We start from the raw sequence: 16,451 nt of genomic DNA, 5'->3' as shown, positions 1-16,451 counted from the left end.
TGCGATATTGGTTGGGTCCCTTAATGTGTGCTAAGTGCTCAGCACGGTGCCGGATATACACTGAGTGTGGGAAACCCTGCCGAGAGGTAAGACCCCAGAGGCCCGGAGCCTAAGTGTCCCCTAGGCACGTGCCAGCCCTCTCATCCTTATCCACTCTATAAACACGTGTGTGTGCCTGTGTGTGCCCAAACACACACACACTGCTTTTGCTCCAGTGCCCAGAGCTGTCCCTCTGACCTCCCCGACACACCCATCCTCCCTGTGGCCCCCAGCTTCCCCCCACAAACTCTCACCCCCTCTTTCTGTCCGCCACCGTCCCTGCTGGTGGCTTCAAAGACAAGAGCACTTTCAGAAGGTCCTGCCTGTGTGTGTCTGGTCTTCACCGAGAGCCTTTTCCTCCCTGGTCAGATGGGCACAGAGGTGGTTTGGCTCTGCGTGCCAGGCTCCGAGCTGCTTCCGCTCCTGCAGTGTGGTGGGTTCCTGCAGTCCAGCCTGCCCGAGGGGCTTGCTCTGCGTGAGCTCCGTGGGTTTTGCCAAGCCTGTCCACCTTCCCTGGGCCTCTGTCTCCGGTTCTTGTAATCACACCTGCGTCCAGGTTGCAGCAGGGATATGGCAGTTAGTGGGAAGTGCTAAGTATGGGATGAGAGTGTCAGGAAAGGAAGGCAGACAGCAGAACCTTCTAGAGAAGCAGGAACCCCCACGCTCATCCAGGCTTAGTGGTGCTGCCCCTAGTGGGTCCACACTAATGAAGACAGGGAAGAACAGAGCCACTCTGTGCTGGTTTCTTTTCTGCTTTTTATTTCCCTGAGACAGTCTTGCTGTGTAGTTCAGGCTGGCCTTGACCTCATGATAATCCTCCTGCCTCAGCCTCCCAAGTACTGAGATTATAGATGTGTGCCCCCGCACCTGTCTTGTGCTGGGTTCTTGACACCTGAGTCCTCACAGCCAGCCCAGAGCTATGGTCCCATTCTATAGATCCTGCGACAGAGGCTCAGGCTCAAGGTCACACAGCTACCCCAGTGACTCCAGCCCCTGCCCTCTTTCTGTGATACCACGTTACACTTTGTGTGAGCCAAAGCCCTAACGGGAGCCCATCTAAGAAGAGAGCAGTGCGCCATAGTGCTTCTTCCTGCTTGCTTTGGCTCTTCTGATTTTGAGCCCATTTCCACAAACTGCTGTGAGAGAGGCTACAAGAGGGTCCTTGAAACTGCTCTTATGATTCTTTACCTGCAGAGGGCTTCTGATGCCCAGGGTGTGTGTGTGTGTGTGTGTGTGTGTGTGTGTGTTGTGTCTGCCTGGGTCATTCCCCACTGGGAATCCCCAAGGTGACCCCGGGCTCAGACAGGGCCCAGGTGCATTGCTGCAGAGTGAAGCGCGCACCACGCCAGGCCCATCCTGGGAGGACAGGGGCAGTGGCAGGAGATAGCCTGAGAACACCTATCAGATCAGTGCAGTTTGCAGGCCTGCTCTCTCCCAAGCAGCATGCAAGCTGCAGTGTGAGCCCGTGGCCCCCAAAAGCCAGGGACCATCCAGCAAATACAGCTGTTCATGGCACCCACGACAGACCAACACCCGTGCCTGCACGGTGGGGGCCAGGGCGGTCGCGGCTGTGCTGCAGAGGCCCTGCTCGCCCCCAGAGCCCATGGGGCCTGCGGGAAAGGCCTGAGCAGCCAGCCCTCCCCACCGCTGCCTGCTCCGCCTGTCCTGAGACCACCTGTGGGCGAGCCGGGGCAGGGGTCTCCTCGGTACCTTGGCAGTTGTGCATCTTCTCCCTCACCTCCACCCCCGGCCTGCAACCCCCAGAGCCGCCTCTTGGTAGCGGCCGTGGGGACCTTGGCCCCTGCTGACACCATTCTTTTTGCTCCAGGTCATCCAGGAGGTGAGCGGGCTGTCTTCCGAAGGACCGTGTGAGGGAAACCAGTACACCCCAGAAGCCCAGCGCCTGAACTGTCAGAAAGTAAGGCTCTGCCCTGCCGGGAGGGGCAGGAGGATCCGATTGTGTTTTTGCTCCATAAAAATCAAAAGTGTAAAATTGGGAGCTTTGTTTTGGTATTTCAGCCCAGTCAATAGGAAACATGCCATGCTTGGGAAAGGGCAGTAATTTTAATTAGCCTGTCGGGAAAATGGATGAAGGGGATACAGAGCCGCAGTCACTCTGCCCAAGGGTCTTCAGCTGGGAGATTTATTTCCTGAGGTTCTTGCTTTCTGCTGTTTGCCTGAGCAGCCGCTGGAGGGCATGATCTCCATGCTGACCCCCAGCAAGGGCTCCAGAGGTCATCTGTATGGAACTCTGGGGCCCAGAGTTGGTGTGGGTGCTGCAGGGGAAGGCTGTCTGCTGGGAGGTCACCCTTCACGTCCCCGAGTGTCAGCGGGTGAGTCCTCTGAAGCCAGGGCGTGCAGCGTGCCCAAGGGGATACACTGTCTCATTTGGGGGTCCAGCCCTGGCAGTCTGGACAGCAAGGAGGCGTGCAGGGGGCTGGAGAAGGGCGGGGCCCTTTGTTATCTGGCCAGGCGCAGGCCACCTGCGGAAAGGCCCACAGCCCTGCCTGGGTGACCCTCAGGGCTGGTGTTTTCACGGTCTCGCTCATTCCTTGGTCACTGACAGGAAAACAAGTCAGAGTGAATCTGGGTTTTCTTCCTGCTGGGGCGAGGAGTGGGAGCCTCTCTGCAGACAGAGCCCCTGCCTTCCCCTGGCTGGGGTCCGCGTCCCCAGCGCGCTGCCTCAGGCTGACCTGGTGGTCGGGGCCTGGCAGCCTGCTTTCTGGCAGTTGGAGCGGGCAGGAGCTTGACCGGAGCATTCGAAGCACTTCATAGTCAACCCTCAACCAGCCAGCGGTGGCAGCTGTGCTCTCCCAGGGATCGTCCCTCATCCCCACCAGTCCCGCTGATGCAGACTGGGACCACTTGACCCACATGCCGAGCGAGGCTCAGGAAGGGTCCTTTGACTCGGTCACTGAGGGGCCTGGCTGTGGACCTCAAGCTGGGCTTGTATTCCCGTCCGACCCTGTGCAGATGCCAGCCCATCTCTGAAGCCCCACATCTTGCTAGTGTCGCCAGGTCTCAAAAGATTTCCTCATTTGGAGGGGATGCCAACTCTAATGCCACCCCGGGGCTCCTGCCCTTGCCACCGGCTCTGGGGCCACTGTCACATCGGATTGGACAGAGATTTGGGGAACAGCATGTGTGATGGCTTGAAGACAGAGTAGGTGCTCTGCAGTGGGGCAGGGGACAGAGCTGAGGGACCTCAGGAAGCAAGTGAAGGCAGTTTCTTTAGAGAGGGAAGCTTGGCCAGTGCCCTACCAGTGACCTGGGTTCCTGCTTTGATGCTTTGGTCAGGTGACCTTTGGCCTACACGCAGCAGCTGCCTATTTTCCCTTAAATTGTAGTCTCCAAGGTAACCATTTCCAGCTGTGCTCCACACCTGTATCTCTTTTGCCTACAGCCAGATATAGCTGAGAAGTACCTGTCAGCCTCTGAGTATGGGAGCTCCGTGGATGGCCATCCTGAGGTCCCCGAAACCAAGGATGGTAAGGCCGGTTGGGCTCTCAGCCCCATGACTGGGAGGGTAAGGGTGAGCCTTAGCTGTCTGGGTTTTAGCAGCTGATTCTAACATGGTCCAACTTAGAAACTGCTGGGATCCCGGAGAAAGGGCGCAACAGCCAAAGCGAAGTTAAGCTTTATGAAAGGCTGGGGAGAGAAGATTCTTATATCTCTTCGTGTCTGCCAGTCCTATTTCAAACCCCACCTCGCCAGCAGAGTTCATAAAGATCCTCAAGGGCTCACCTATTGCGAGCAGTTGGTGCACCCCCTTGGGAGTGTGCCTTTGGAGACAGCTGACTTGGTCCTTCAGATCCTGGTTTGGGGAGCAGCTGTGTGTGTGTGTGCATGCACAAGGGTGTAGGGGGAGGCCTGGTGGATAGAGTGGGGGTGAATTTGCACGCGGCTGGGCTGTGCATGCTGATGGCGCCCTCTTGTCTTGACAGTCAAGAAGAAGTGTTCTGCCGGCCTCAAGCTGAGCAACCTGATGAACTTGGGCAGGAAGAAATCCACCTCGCTGGAACCTTCAGAGCGGCCCCTCGAGACCTCCAGTAAGGACTGGCATCTCTTCTGGGACCCAGGGCTCGTTCCCTGGGCTGGAGCCTGTCTCCGGGCAGGCAGGCCAGGGTGGCCCAGGCAGAGGATGTCTGGGCTGGTTTTAATCTCCCCTGGGAATGCGAGTGTGCAGCTTCTGGGTCCAGTTTGTCATTAGGGCAGTAGTTTTTTTATGCAGAGCTGCACTCTGTCTTCCTACAGTGTTGGATCCTTGGTGGGACTAGGGTAACAGATTAGTATTTTCCTAATGTATGATGTGTGCGTGTACTCACGTGCGTGCTTCTGCACAGAGCTGCATCCCCAGCCCTTTTAAATTTTTTTTTTATCTTGAGACAGAGTCTCACTAAATTGCCCAGGTTAAATTTGCACTTGCAATCTTCCTGCCTCAGCCTGCTAGAGTGCTGGGATTATAGGCATGCACCACCATGCCCAGCCCTCCTAGTGTTCTTTTTAAAATGCTGTTTGTTTGGTCTGTGTTTGTAGGGTGTGGCAGGCAGTGTTAGGATGAGGTGGGCAGGCCGCTGGAAACCCGAGACTCAGAATCGCTTTATACCCTAAGTACACACTGGGCCATGTCCGTAGCTATCAGGACTGAGCAATGACCAGCCTTTCCTGCTGGGGGCTCAGACATGGCTTGGTGGACTTGAGCCTTGAAAGGTGGGTGGGAGCTGAGCAGGCTGGAGCCTTGGGTAGGAGCCAAGCCTGGGGTGGGGATGGGCCAGACCTATGACAGAGACAATAAGAAACCTCTGTGTGTGGTTCACAGAGTGTGTGGGGTGCTGGTCGTTTCTTAGAGGTCTTCTCCACTGCCCTCACCCAGACTCATGGAAACTGAGGTCAGGAGAGGAGATGGGCCTGGCCTGGGAAGTGCCCTGGAGTGAGGCAGCTGGTAAGGTGGGGCTGGCGGCCGCAGCTCTCCCTGGGGCCTAAGCGCCATTATTGCCCACCTTTAGCCGGTTCCCCTGCCTGACAGCACCATGTTTCATCCCTGCGCTCTTTCCTGAGTCCCAAGTAAGTTCTCTAGTTGCTTGTGGCCAGCAGGGCGGTGCGGTGGAATAGGAAGGCAGCCTGTAAGATATCCTGTGGATCCTCCTCCTTCTCCCAGTAGGGCCGGAAGTAGCCCAGCTCTGCCTGTGCCTGCAGCATCAGAAGGTATGCTTCACAGCCTGGGGGCCTGCATGGTCCCCACGCGTCTGTGAGATATGACTGAGTTATAGCTGGAAGTCTGCTTGGCCGCTGGGGCAGGACAGAAAGAGCACAGTGCTCCTTCCTGGGTCTTGGGTGCTTAAGGGCTGGACTCCCATTTCTCATGCGGCGTCTGCCTAGGTGTTGAGTTCAGGTTCTGGTCTCTCATCCTCCACTTGGCGGCCATGATGTGATGTTAATATGGCTCAGAGATAGTCATGGTCCCCCTCTGTGTGCCCAGCGCTGGACAGGGCGGGAAGGTGGCTGTGCACTTACACCCTACTCCCTGGTTCACCCAGCAGGGGTTCAGAGCAGCTGTCAGCTCCTTAGCGTGGAGCAGGTGCCACGCTGTAAGCTAGTGCATCTGGGGAAATGAGCACAGATGTCAACCCCCCGCAGGCGGGTATGCAGGGGGCACTGAGTTGGCTTTTGCTCATCTTTGTCAAGGATAAGGTGTGTTGTGTCAGCTCAGTAAACATTTATCTGACGGGGGAAAGGCTTGTTCTGTCCTTGGGAAGCTGCCACAGTACATGCACCCATTTGAGGCTAGAAAGGATGACACAAGTCCTGGTGGAGCAGCCAGTGCTGTCCCTTAGAGGCAAGCAGTGGGAGTCCCTGGCGGAGAGGACGCAGACACAGACCTTGGGCATTAGACGGGACCTGGTGCAGTTCCTGCCCTTGAGAAGCAAGTGTGTCCGACCCAGAAGGCTGGAATGGAAGCAGAAAGATTCATTGTACCAGAAGCCAGGTGATCTGATGTAAGGCAGAGCAAGAAGCCTGGACTGAGGAGGGCCTGGGGCAGCTGCACCAGCAGACAGGAAGCTGGGTGCTGTGGGCTTGGGTGGGACAGCCCAGGGGTGATAAGACTGTCGGGGAGCTCAGGGGGCTAAGGCTGCACCGGCAGCCAGGAGACAGTTCCAGGCATTTCCTGCCCAGTGAAGGGTCTAGTCCAGTGGTGGCGAAGCTTTTAGAGCTTTCAGTGATAACAAATAGCCACTACTGGCCTAGCTGCTTCCATGAGGAAGAAGTACACTGTTGAGATCCTCAGCCTGCCTTAGTCGAGAGCCTGAAATGTTCTAACTGGTGCAGGGAGGCTCTCAGGAGGCCCAGCGGCCATGCCAGCCCCTGACACCCTTGGCGACCCAGCCCCGCCTTCAGCCGGGTCCGTTCCTACAGATGTCGTCCCGCTGTCCCCACGCCACCCCATGGTCTCCTCTTCTGCAGCCTCATCTCCCTGCATCTCCGTGTCCCTCGGCAGGTTACCTGAACGTGCTGGTGAACAGCCAGTGGAAGTCACGCTGGTGCTCCGTCAGGGACAGTCACCTACACTTCTACCAGGACCGGAACCGCAGCAAGGTGGCCCAGCAGCCGCTCAGCCTGGTGGGCTGTGAAGTGGTCCCAGACCCAAGCCCTGACCACCTCTACTCCTTCCGCATCCTCCACAATGGCGAGGAGCTGGCCAAGCTCGAGGTACGGCTGACCCGCAGGCAGGCAGCAGGGACAGCGGGCGTGGGGATCACAGCTGATAGCTATGGGTCTCAAGGGCCAAATCCTACTGAGGGAAGACCTCTGCAGCTGCGTGTTATGTTACTTCTTTTGCCTGTGATCGTTTACATTTTTTAAAGTGTCCATTTCTGTTCTGACCTTGGGGTAGTTTTGTTGTAAGTGTGGGACCAAAAGCTACTTCCTGTACTTAAAGCAGGCCAAGTGTTTATAACGCCCAGAGCTGTTACAGTGCTTCTGGGAATTAAAAAGGTGCTATTTAGAGTATGTGTCAACAGCCAGTAAAGCCTTGAAGCCCAGCACATAAAAATGACCACGGTCACAGTTTACTGGGGGGCGGGTAGCTTTGTGATACAACTGCTTTTCTCCAACTCGCCACCCTCTGATATTATGTGACATTTACAAAAATAAAAGGTGACACAGTGCTTTGCAGTGAGCCCCAAAGCAGAGCCCAAGTTCTTTGCACACACACTTGTCCATTAACTCCCATTCCTGCAGTCCTTTAGCAAGGGGTCTTCCTGCAAATGTTACTCCAGTACTGCCCTCTGGTGGCGAAAATGTCCATCCCACAATTCCTAGCCCACAAAAACTTGGGTTCACCGCCAACTTGGCAAATAACCTATCTGCTCAGAGCCACAGTCTGGTAGACAGGAAAGATGCTCCCTGTCCTCAAGGAATTTGCATTTTAGTTTGAGAGTGTGATGATATTTGGCTGAGGACCCAATTATTGCTTAGTTACAGTTCTGGGATGGAGGGGAAGGTGCTGAGTTTACTGGGAGTGGCATATGACGAGGCTGGGTGGGACAGGGCTTCATCCTAGGGACAGGGGCACCTGTGCAGGGTGTCCAGGTAAGTGGCAGGGTCAGATTTGGGGTTTAGGATGCTTCCTCCAGTTTGGGGTTAGGGGTGGATGGAAAGGAGACAAAAGGGACAAAAGGAGACCTGTCAAGAAGCTGCCACTGTTACCCAGAGCAGAGATGGTGGTGGCCTGAACCCAGGAATGGATGCCCTGTGAAGTGGCACTGAGAAATCCAGATGAAAATAAATGCAAAAAGCAAACCACCAAAATGTCCGATTCATCTCACTGAGGGAAAATAATAAGGGTGGCAGAGCTGTGAGGTATATTGCCAGAGGGGAGCTGGTTTTCCTCATGAAGATAAACCTATGGGTTTTATGGAATTCCCTTTTTTCATGATAAAAGCAAGAAACAATATTGGCATTTTAACAGAAGCATCCAGTGCATGCATTTGATTAGAATATTTTGCCTCTGAGGGGGGAAAAGGTCAAATTCACTGGGATTTGTTAATTTAGCAGAGCTATTTGACATGGTACAAAATCTTTATAACACCTTGACTCTATTGAAGTTGTAAACAAAAGTAAATTTGTTGTTGTTTCTGAGAACCCAGGTGGTCTCGTAGGTGTGGGTGGATTAGGGTGATAAACTGAGATCGTTGATGAGAGAGGTGTCAACCTACAAGCATATAATACTTTAACAACTCTTAACAGGTGATAACTATCAACAATTTTTAGTATCTGTGACCTTGTGGCAGTAGTTATCACCTTTTAGAAACACAGGTCCATACATCCCAAGTGACCAGGACACCATTAAGGGAGTATTAAGAGGTCACCAACAGGCAGTGCTATAGGGGACTCCTCGGGGTAGGCCATGATGTTCACAATGAGGGGGCCAGGCCCAGGCAGTCTGGGAAGGCTGACCCTGGGGACTGGGACTGGGCAGTGGGACTGGCACACCTGGTGGCTTGGGACTGCCCCCAAGTGTCACGCATTGGCCCTGCTCAGGTCTCCCTTGGCCTCCTTCCAGGCCAAGTCTTCCGAAGAGATGGGCCATTGGCTAGGCCTCCTGCTGTCTGAGTCAGGCTCCAAGACAGACCCAGAAGAGTTCACCTACGACTATGTAGATGCTGAGCGGGTTTCCTGTATTGTTAACGCGGCCAAAAACTCTTTGCTGTGAGTATAATGGGGCTTTGCACTGGGTACTCTCAAAGCTCCAGCCCTGCTCCTAGACCCTGGCCTGGCCCGGCCTGTGGTGGGCACCTGGATCAGATGGCCACTGAGCACAGGGCTCAGCCCTACTGCATCCAGCAACAGGAAGGTGCAGAGTCCGCAGTCAAGGAGCAGCCCTTGTGGAGGGCCGAGCCAGGTCCTGGGTCCCAGGAGCAGCTGCAGCTCTGGTTGGACTCGCTCCAGCTCCCTAGGGCAGAGTGGGCACCTTTGCTGATCTTCTTGTTGATTCAGCACTTTTCTTGGGTCCCTCACTGGGTGCATAGCACATCTGAAATAAGCAGGGCACAAAGGGGCACTTTTGCTTTCCAGATGTGCAGTCTGGTGCTCTGGGAGAGGTGTACCCAGCATGGGGAGCTACAGTCAGTACAGGTGGAAGCTGAGTAGAATCCATTTTCTTAAGCACAGAATGGGGGTGGGGTCTGGTCTGTGTTACCCTGGGTGTTGTCAGGAAGAAGGAGATTCCAAAAGGGAGGAGCCCCAGAGAGAAGGTCACCAGAGGATGCTGAAGGAAGAGGGCTGTATGAGGCAGGGGAGTTTGCTGTGGGAGAAGAATCTGGGCTCAAAGTTCTAGGAAGAAGATTTATAGGGAATACAAGGAGGAGAAGCCCTCAAACACATGGGGGCAGACATTGTCCCCAGACTCTTGTGCAGCTGTGAGGCTGGTGCAGCCACCTGTGAGGATTCCTCTGAGGCTGGCATGGCCACCACCCTGTAAGGAAGCTTCACACAGCTGACTCTGGCCATGTCTTCCAGGCTGATGCAGAGAAAGTTCTCAGAGCCCAACACTTACATCGACGGCCTGCCCAGCCAGGCCCGCCAGGAGGAGCTCTATGATGATGTGGAGATGTCAGAGCTGACACCAGCGGTAAGGATTCTGTGGGCAGCACCTTGCAGCTGTCCTGTCCACCTCCTGCCAAACCTCCATGCCAGAGATGGTCAGATCATCCCCAAGAGGAGTAGATTCCAATCACCTATTGGTACAGCAAGCCTCTTGGTGCAGGAAGCTCATCTTTTATGCCTGGGGCTGTGCTGTTGGCGTGGCTTGGGGACCTATCTGGAGCAAGCAACTGGTTGACCTCCTTGGTCGGAGTTGGATTGAAGGGTGCGATGTGGGGATTGAGAGTAGGGACACCATTAGCTCTTGAGGGCCACACTGATGGCTGAGAGGAGCTGACCAGACTGATGGCTGATTCCTGGCACTAGGCATTAAGCATTGAGCTCTTGATTTGCTAAGAACATCATAGATAAACGTATCTCATCTTAACCAACCTCTAGGAAGACATCACTGGTTTCCTCTTTACAGGAGAAAATATGGGTCAGGGAAGTTGAGTACTATGTCCTGGGTCTTCTGCTTCTCAGGTAGTACATTCAGGACCCACCTGGGCAGGGGGACAAGAAGTAGGGACAGGAGATCCGAGACAGGGCTGGGTACCCTATTCACAGTCAAGGGAGTAGAGATCACAGACCTGACTTCCTCTTCTGCAGGTGGAACCTGCCGAGGAAGCCACGCCCTCCACAGATGCCCTTAGTGAGAATGAGCCTGACAGACTGTACCTGGACCTCACGCCAGTCAAGCCCGTCCTGCATGGCCCCAGCAGTGTGCAGGCCCGGGCCTCCTCCCCTGTGTCACCACAGCTGGACGACATGGCCAAGGTCTTCCCTGCGGACCCTGGTCCAGCCCCGGAGGACCTCTGTACAGTGTCTCCAGAGAGCCAGGGGGAGCAGGTACAGGGGTCCCTCGGTGGGTGAGCTGTCCACCACGCTTGCCCTCCGGCTGGCTGAGTGGGGTTTGTTCCCCGCTCACAGAGGCAGCTGGCAAGTCAGGAGCCGGAGGAGCCTGCCCTGAGAATCACCACGGTCAAACTGCAGGCTGAGCAGCAGCGAATCTCCTTCCCGCCGAACTGCCCGGACATCTTGGCTGCTGCCCCGGCGAGCACCAGCCCGCCTGTGAAGGACAGGCTGCGGGTGACCAGCGCAGGTACCTGTCCTACTGGAGCTGAATGTTCTGCACATGACTTGGACAAGTAGCCCTCATCCTTTCAGATGAGGAAACGGAGGTTGAGAGGCGCAGGGTCACACAGCAAAGGGCATATGGGCCCACCTTCCTTTCCCATCCCTGCTGGGCTGGGCTGGGCTGGGCTGGGCTGGGCTGGGCTGACTCCAACTCTCCTCTTGTGCCCAAGCCCTGGGTTAGTCTGAGCCTGGAGAGTAGGGCTGGGGACAGGTCCGAGGATCCAGCCCGGCTGACTTGGGGCCTCCCCTCTCTGGGCCATAGAGATCAAACTTGGCAAGAATCGGACAGAGGCCGAGGTGAAGCGGTACACAGAGGAAAAGGAAAGACTTGAGAAGATGAAGGAAGAGATCAGAGGGCACCTGGCTCAGCTCCGGAAGGAGAAGCGGGAGCTGAAAGAGACTCTGTTAAAATGCACAGGTAAGGGGCCTCTGCTGGAGATGTCCAGGAGCAGGGCCCCCAGTTCAGGGGATGGATGGGCTTTGTGGGGAAGGACCTGGATCTGCCGTCGGGATTCCAGTCCCCTGGGCCTAAGCAACTTTACCTTTGGCAAGGCCCCCTCCCCTCTGATCCTGCCCAAAGCCACCATGCTGCACAGAGGGACGCTCTGACCCATGTCAATAGACTAGCAGGGACTTAGGCTAATTAGCAGATACTTAGCAAGTAGGCAGGCTTTAAAAATATGGTTAGGCCTGAAATGTTTGGTTTCTACTTAAAATATATTTCCAGGGCCAATCTTCTGATGTAGTGCTAGGGCTTTCTGAAATCTGGGACAGCTGACTGGCGTCCATGGCAGCCAACTGGCATTAACCATGGCTTCAGGGCATCACCCTTAATCTTAAGGCTCTTGCAGAGAAATCTGAGGCTTTCTAGGTTGCTTTCCGAATTGTTCTCCTGTCATCCCACCCGTGTCCTAGCAACTTACCTCCGTAGAACCCTTCTGAAGCATTTCATTTAGAGCTCACACAGGAGCTCTGCGCTCATTTAATATTTAAATTGCAGAGTTGCACTGACAGGCAGAACTGGCAGAGCAGGTTTGCAGACAAACACAGCTGATTTCTGGGAAGCTTATAATAGGATCGGTGAAGAAAGGTCTGAGGATACAGTCACTCTTCAATAACACCTTTATTCAGTTCTAATCCACATATCATGCAACTGACCCATTTATAGTGTACACTTGGTAGTTTTCAGTATATTCAGAGCGATGCTGACTTCGCTGCAATCAATTTTTGAATCTCAAAGAAAATCTGTATCTGTTAGCAGTAATTCATTTCCCCCCAGCTCTCCGACCCCTGAGCAAGCACTGTTTGTAGATGGGAGTTTTCTAGTTATGAGCTTCCACATTTCTGGATATTGTCAGGGCTCAGAGGTAAGGAGACACCGGCTTGGCTTCCTTTCAGCCAGCCCAGACTACAGGGCTGGGACGTGAGCAGATGCAGGTGACCAGAGACGCATCTGAGACAGTGTTTGTGTCACCGGGGCTCTGGGGGTGCTGTACTGTCCTTACAGAGATTCTTTCCAGATTCTTCCTGTCCTGAATAAAGAATTGGTCAAGACATATGCAAAAGGTAGGGAGGTTTAACATTGTTTAAAGGTGGGAAAAGAAGGATGCACTGCAGAGTGGGCCACTGAGAGAGTGCAGTGGCCACAAAGTTAATGGCCACGGTCCTTTGTACTCGTACTCCTCAGGCTAACCTCAGACCTAGATCATCCTATGAAAAATCTGCTTTATCTCACACCAGAAAAACTGAAAATAGTGCTTTCAGACTGGTCCCCAGCTCAGGGCTTGAGAATGGTTTTCTGCGCATGTGTCCTGGATCTGTCACTGACAGGTCACACCCACTTGTCCAGCTGGCTGGGCACACCCTAATCTCTTGCCTCATTTTGAACCACCCCCCTCAAGGCACTGAGCTAGGGCTGTGAGTTAGAGGCCAGGGGCTCCCCACCTTTACTCCTGTGCAGATATTCCAGATAGGAGAAGAGAGTTTTCACTATGTTTTTATTCTCCAGGAAGTTGAGCCCTGTGGATCTTAGGTTCATAAGTCATAGACAAAAAGAAAATGATTATCAAAGTATGATATTGACCACTAAGCGTGAACTGTATTTTAAAAAAACTTCAGGCCCCAGAACATCATTAGTATATGTTTTCCACTTTCCTTTTCTCTATGAATTTTTCTTGAATCTTGAATCCAATCTACAGATTGGAATTGAGAATATGTGTGTGTTTTTGGCAGTAGAAATCTGTGGAATTTGTCAGTCTAGGAGAAAGCCTATTTTACAGGTGAAAAGAAGTGGTCTACTCATGGGTAAAAGAGGGCATTTGCAAAAACAAAACAGAAAAGGACTGGATGAATTCATTTGCAGGAAATTGTCCCAGCTTGCGGCAAGGGGGGTAAACTGGGCTGTGTACCAAAGCTGCAATTTTTAAAGTTATGATTTTTCTTGCCTCTTTCCTATTTTTTAAAAAAATTTCATCTCCCTCACTCTGACAAAGGCTGACAGGTGCCTACTGACCATAAGCTCAGGAACTGCACGTGAGGGTTTTGGTGGCTGTTGCCTTGTGCTTGGAGCTCTGGATTGAATACATGCTGCCATCCTTTCCTCCAGCAGTGAACTCCCAGGATGGACACCCATAGGTCATCATTTCTCAACCCTGGGGTTAAGAGAAAATGCATAAAACAGAGCTGAGAAAGTCCCAGGGCTCAGGACCCCGGGTGGTAGGGTATAGAGGAGCTATGTGGGCCAGGTCAGAAGACCCCAGTCATCCTCCTCAAAGGGCCACTGGTGAAGCTGTCCTCAGGCTTTTGGATGCTATAATAAACACATATCAGAACTGAGAGCCTCTAAAAATTCTGCAGAACAGATTTAGGCCTCATACTCATGGCCTCCTGTAAAAGCAGAGCACTTCTCTCTGGAATCTTCCAGCCTGTACACAGTGTAAACACAAGACTTGGGCTTTAAGACTGCACACAAGCTTGGCCCAGTTGTGTGTGCTTGAGCTAGATCTATGGTTCACATTGACCTGGGCTCCTTCTCCAGCAGGGATGTATATAAACCCTACCTGCACCTGGCCCAGCTCCCTGGCCTTGATTGAGGTGCTCTCTTCATAGCCAGATTTAATTCTCTTCCCAGACAAAGGCGTCCTGGCCATCCTGGAGCAGAAGCTGAAGGAAATTGACGAGGAGTGCCGGATCAAGGAGAGCAGGCGTGTGGACCTTGAGCTCAACATCATGGAGGTGAAGGACAACCTGAAGAAGGCTGAGGCTGGACCTGTGACACTGGGCACCACAGTGGACACTACACACCTGGACAATATGAGCCCCCGTGTGAGTGGTGAGAGCTGAGGCTCTTGAGGCGGGGGACTGTTGGCAGGGCCTTCTAGACATAGGTTGGGGGAAGACAGGGGCCATGTCACCCTTCCCTGGACCTACCCCTTGCTCTCTGTAACCACAGCCTAAGGCCGCCACCACCTCCAGCCTAGAGAGCACCCCGGTCAACTCTGCCACTGCACTCAAGAATAGGCCTCTTTCAGTCATGGTCACGGGCAAAGGCACTGTCCTCCAGAAAGCCAAGGTAAGTGGTCACCCCCACTCTCCCTGAGGGCTAGAAGAACTGCTAGGGTGGGGCCCCTCTTCTTATGCTAACAGCACTGCTCTTTGTCCCTGTCCTGCCTGCTTGCTGGAGATAAGGGGTACACACTCGTGGCAAACTGTTAAATCCATTTGCACACCTTAATCTCAACTGCCTCAGCGTCATGGCAGACATCACTAATCACTTATAGCATGCTGCTGTGTCATAGCCTCGAACTGCCTTAATAGGTACTCCACGCAGAGAGGAATACACAGGGTTTCCAACAGTTTGGTCATCTTTATTCCTGTTTCTGTGCTTAAAATATTTGTATGTATATAAGCTTGCTACAGAGAATAACTATCTTTTTGGGGGGTGGGGGTGTGGGTATTTGTATGGTGCTCTAGGAATGGGAGAAGAAAGGAACAAGTTAGGAAACAAGTGTCATCTAAAGACTGTGTCAATGTGGACCTTGGTGACAATCCTGCTTCGGTAACGTCTTCTTTAAAACAGCACCTCTGAGAAAGGGTGAGTCTGTTTAGAAGAAAAAAGCAAGGACTGGGGTATTCTGAATGAAGAGCTTTGGCTATAAGGAAGCTCTGTTCCTTTTCCAAACCAGAGGGAACACTACAACCACCACACAAAAGGCTTCTTTGGAGACCTAAGTTTACTGGCTGTAAACAAGACATTGTTTGTATTTAGAGATGTTCTGTTTCTTTTTTGAAGTTTTCATCAATTGGTTTATCCAGATTTTTAAGTAGTGAAAAGCTTCTGAAGTTTAAACTTCAATGAAAGACAGTATCAGGGCCCTGGGGCTTTGCTGACTGAGAAGAACTGAGCACCTATCATCTCTCATCCAATACCTCACAGTATTGGGCGTTAAACCATCCTTGCCTTCCAGTTCATGTTCTCCAATATGTATTAGTGATGATTTTAAACAACAGTGGCAGTACCTGTGTAAAACCACCTGCAACCTGAGTTTGTAGAAACAATACCAGGGGAAATATGTGGGACCAAGAGAGACACTGATCCAATAAGGTGTTTTTTCTTCCTACTCCACGGCAGGCCTCAATGAACTTGCCTTTATATAAAATGGTAAGTGATGCTATATTATGTAGACAAAAATTATTTAAAATTATGTCAAAACAGTGAAAAAGTGTTTTGAGATTTAACTGACTTTTACATGACTATAGAAAAAAAAATTACCTTGTGTTTACAAGTGCAGTCCTATGGTCAGACCATTTTTAAGGGAAGAGTTATTTACTACATTGTGCTCATAGTTCTTGTTTTGAAGTTCTAATTTCTAGTCCCCTTGAAAGAAAAAGGTGAATTTTGATGAGGGTGGCCTCCCTCTTCTCTGGCAGTGCTACTCTGTATATCGACTGTCTCAATGGCATTCTTTGTTAACACAGGTTGAAACATTTCAGGGGGTTCTGAATCAGAGTTCTCAAAGAGTGGTTCCTAAGAGCTAAAAGTCTTTTTTATCCATATTGTCTTTCTAATCCCAGGGCATTTATTTCCTATGTCATAAACACTTGGTGATCTTTACCAAGTGGTCTGATTGTTTTTTAAATAAAATTATCTTTGTATTTGGGGTTTCCCTTGTATTTCATGGAATGACTTGGGGCAAGGTGTCAAACTTTGCATACTAAACTTCAAAATATGCAAGGTGAGATTTTTAGCAAGAGACTTTAGGCTTCCTTAAATCAAGTAACCTAGGTAAATCTGGAAGAGGATTTTAATATAATATACAGCAATGTACCAAATATATACAGTGGTACCTTGGTGCATGAACACTTTTGTTTGCAAACTCTGCATGGGATGACAAACACAACTGTGGCCATCCTTCCCAGAACCATGGAACAAACTAAGTTTGTGAACCGAGGTACCACTGTATGGAGGAAATATCTGCAGAAACTGACTATATGTGGGTAATTAAAAATCAGTACTCCTGGAAATCACTACTCCTAGTTTTGGGAAATATAAACATACCAGTACTTGGGAGGCTGCTTAAGGAGTAATTAAGGCCATTCATACCATAAAGGTACTCATTTTAAAAACTGACAAA

The 16,451-nt window shown here is 52.1% G+C and overlaps 1 protein-coding gene across 1 annotated transcript in view; it reads left to right on the top strand.

The window, feature by feature from the left end:
* Positions 1–15,972, top strand: part of Afap1l2 (actin filament associated protein 1-like 2) — a gene marked incomplete in the record, with an annotated part of 103,251 nt that extends 87,279 nt beyond the window's left edge. Inside the window, 12 exon segments of the mRNA XM_005387827.2 lie at positions 1,868–1,957; positions 3,443–3,527; positions 3,984–4,088; positions 6,536–6,747; positions 8,603–8,748; positions 9,559–9,670; positions 10,291–10,530; positions 10,612–10,783; positions 11,081–11,236; positions 13,949–14,142; positions 14,270–14,389; positions 14,791–15,972. Of these exon segments, the coding sequence (XP_005387884.2) occupies positions 1,868–1,957; positions 3,443–3,527; positions 3,984–4,088; positions 6,536–6,747; positions 8,603–8,748; positions 9,559–9,670; positions 10,291–10,530; positions 10,612–10,783; positions 11,081–11,236; positions 13,949–14,142; positions 14,270–14,389; positions 14,791–14,817 (1,659 nt within the window).
* Positions 15,973–16,451: the final 479 nt, after the last annotated feature.

The sequence above is a fragment of the Chinchilla lanigera genome, unplaced genomic scaffold (assembly GCF_000276665.1).
Source record: "Chinchilla lanigera isolate Chin_1 unplaced genomic scaffold, ChiLan1.0 scaffold00030, whole genome shotgun sequence".
Taxonomy (NCBI): domain Eukaryota; kingdom Metazoa; phylum Chordata; class Mammalia; order Rodentia; family Chinchillidae; genus Chinchilla; species Chinchilla lanigera.
This window is presented reverse-complemented; position numbering and strand designations above follow the sequence as displayed.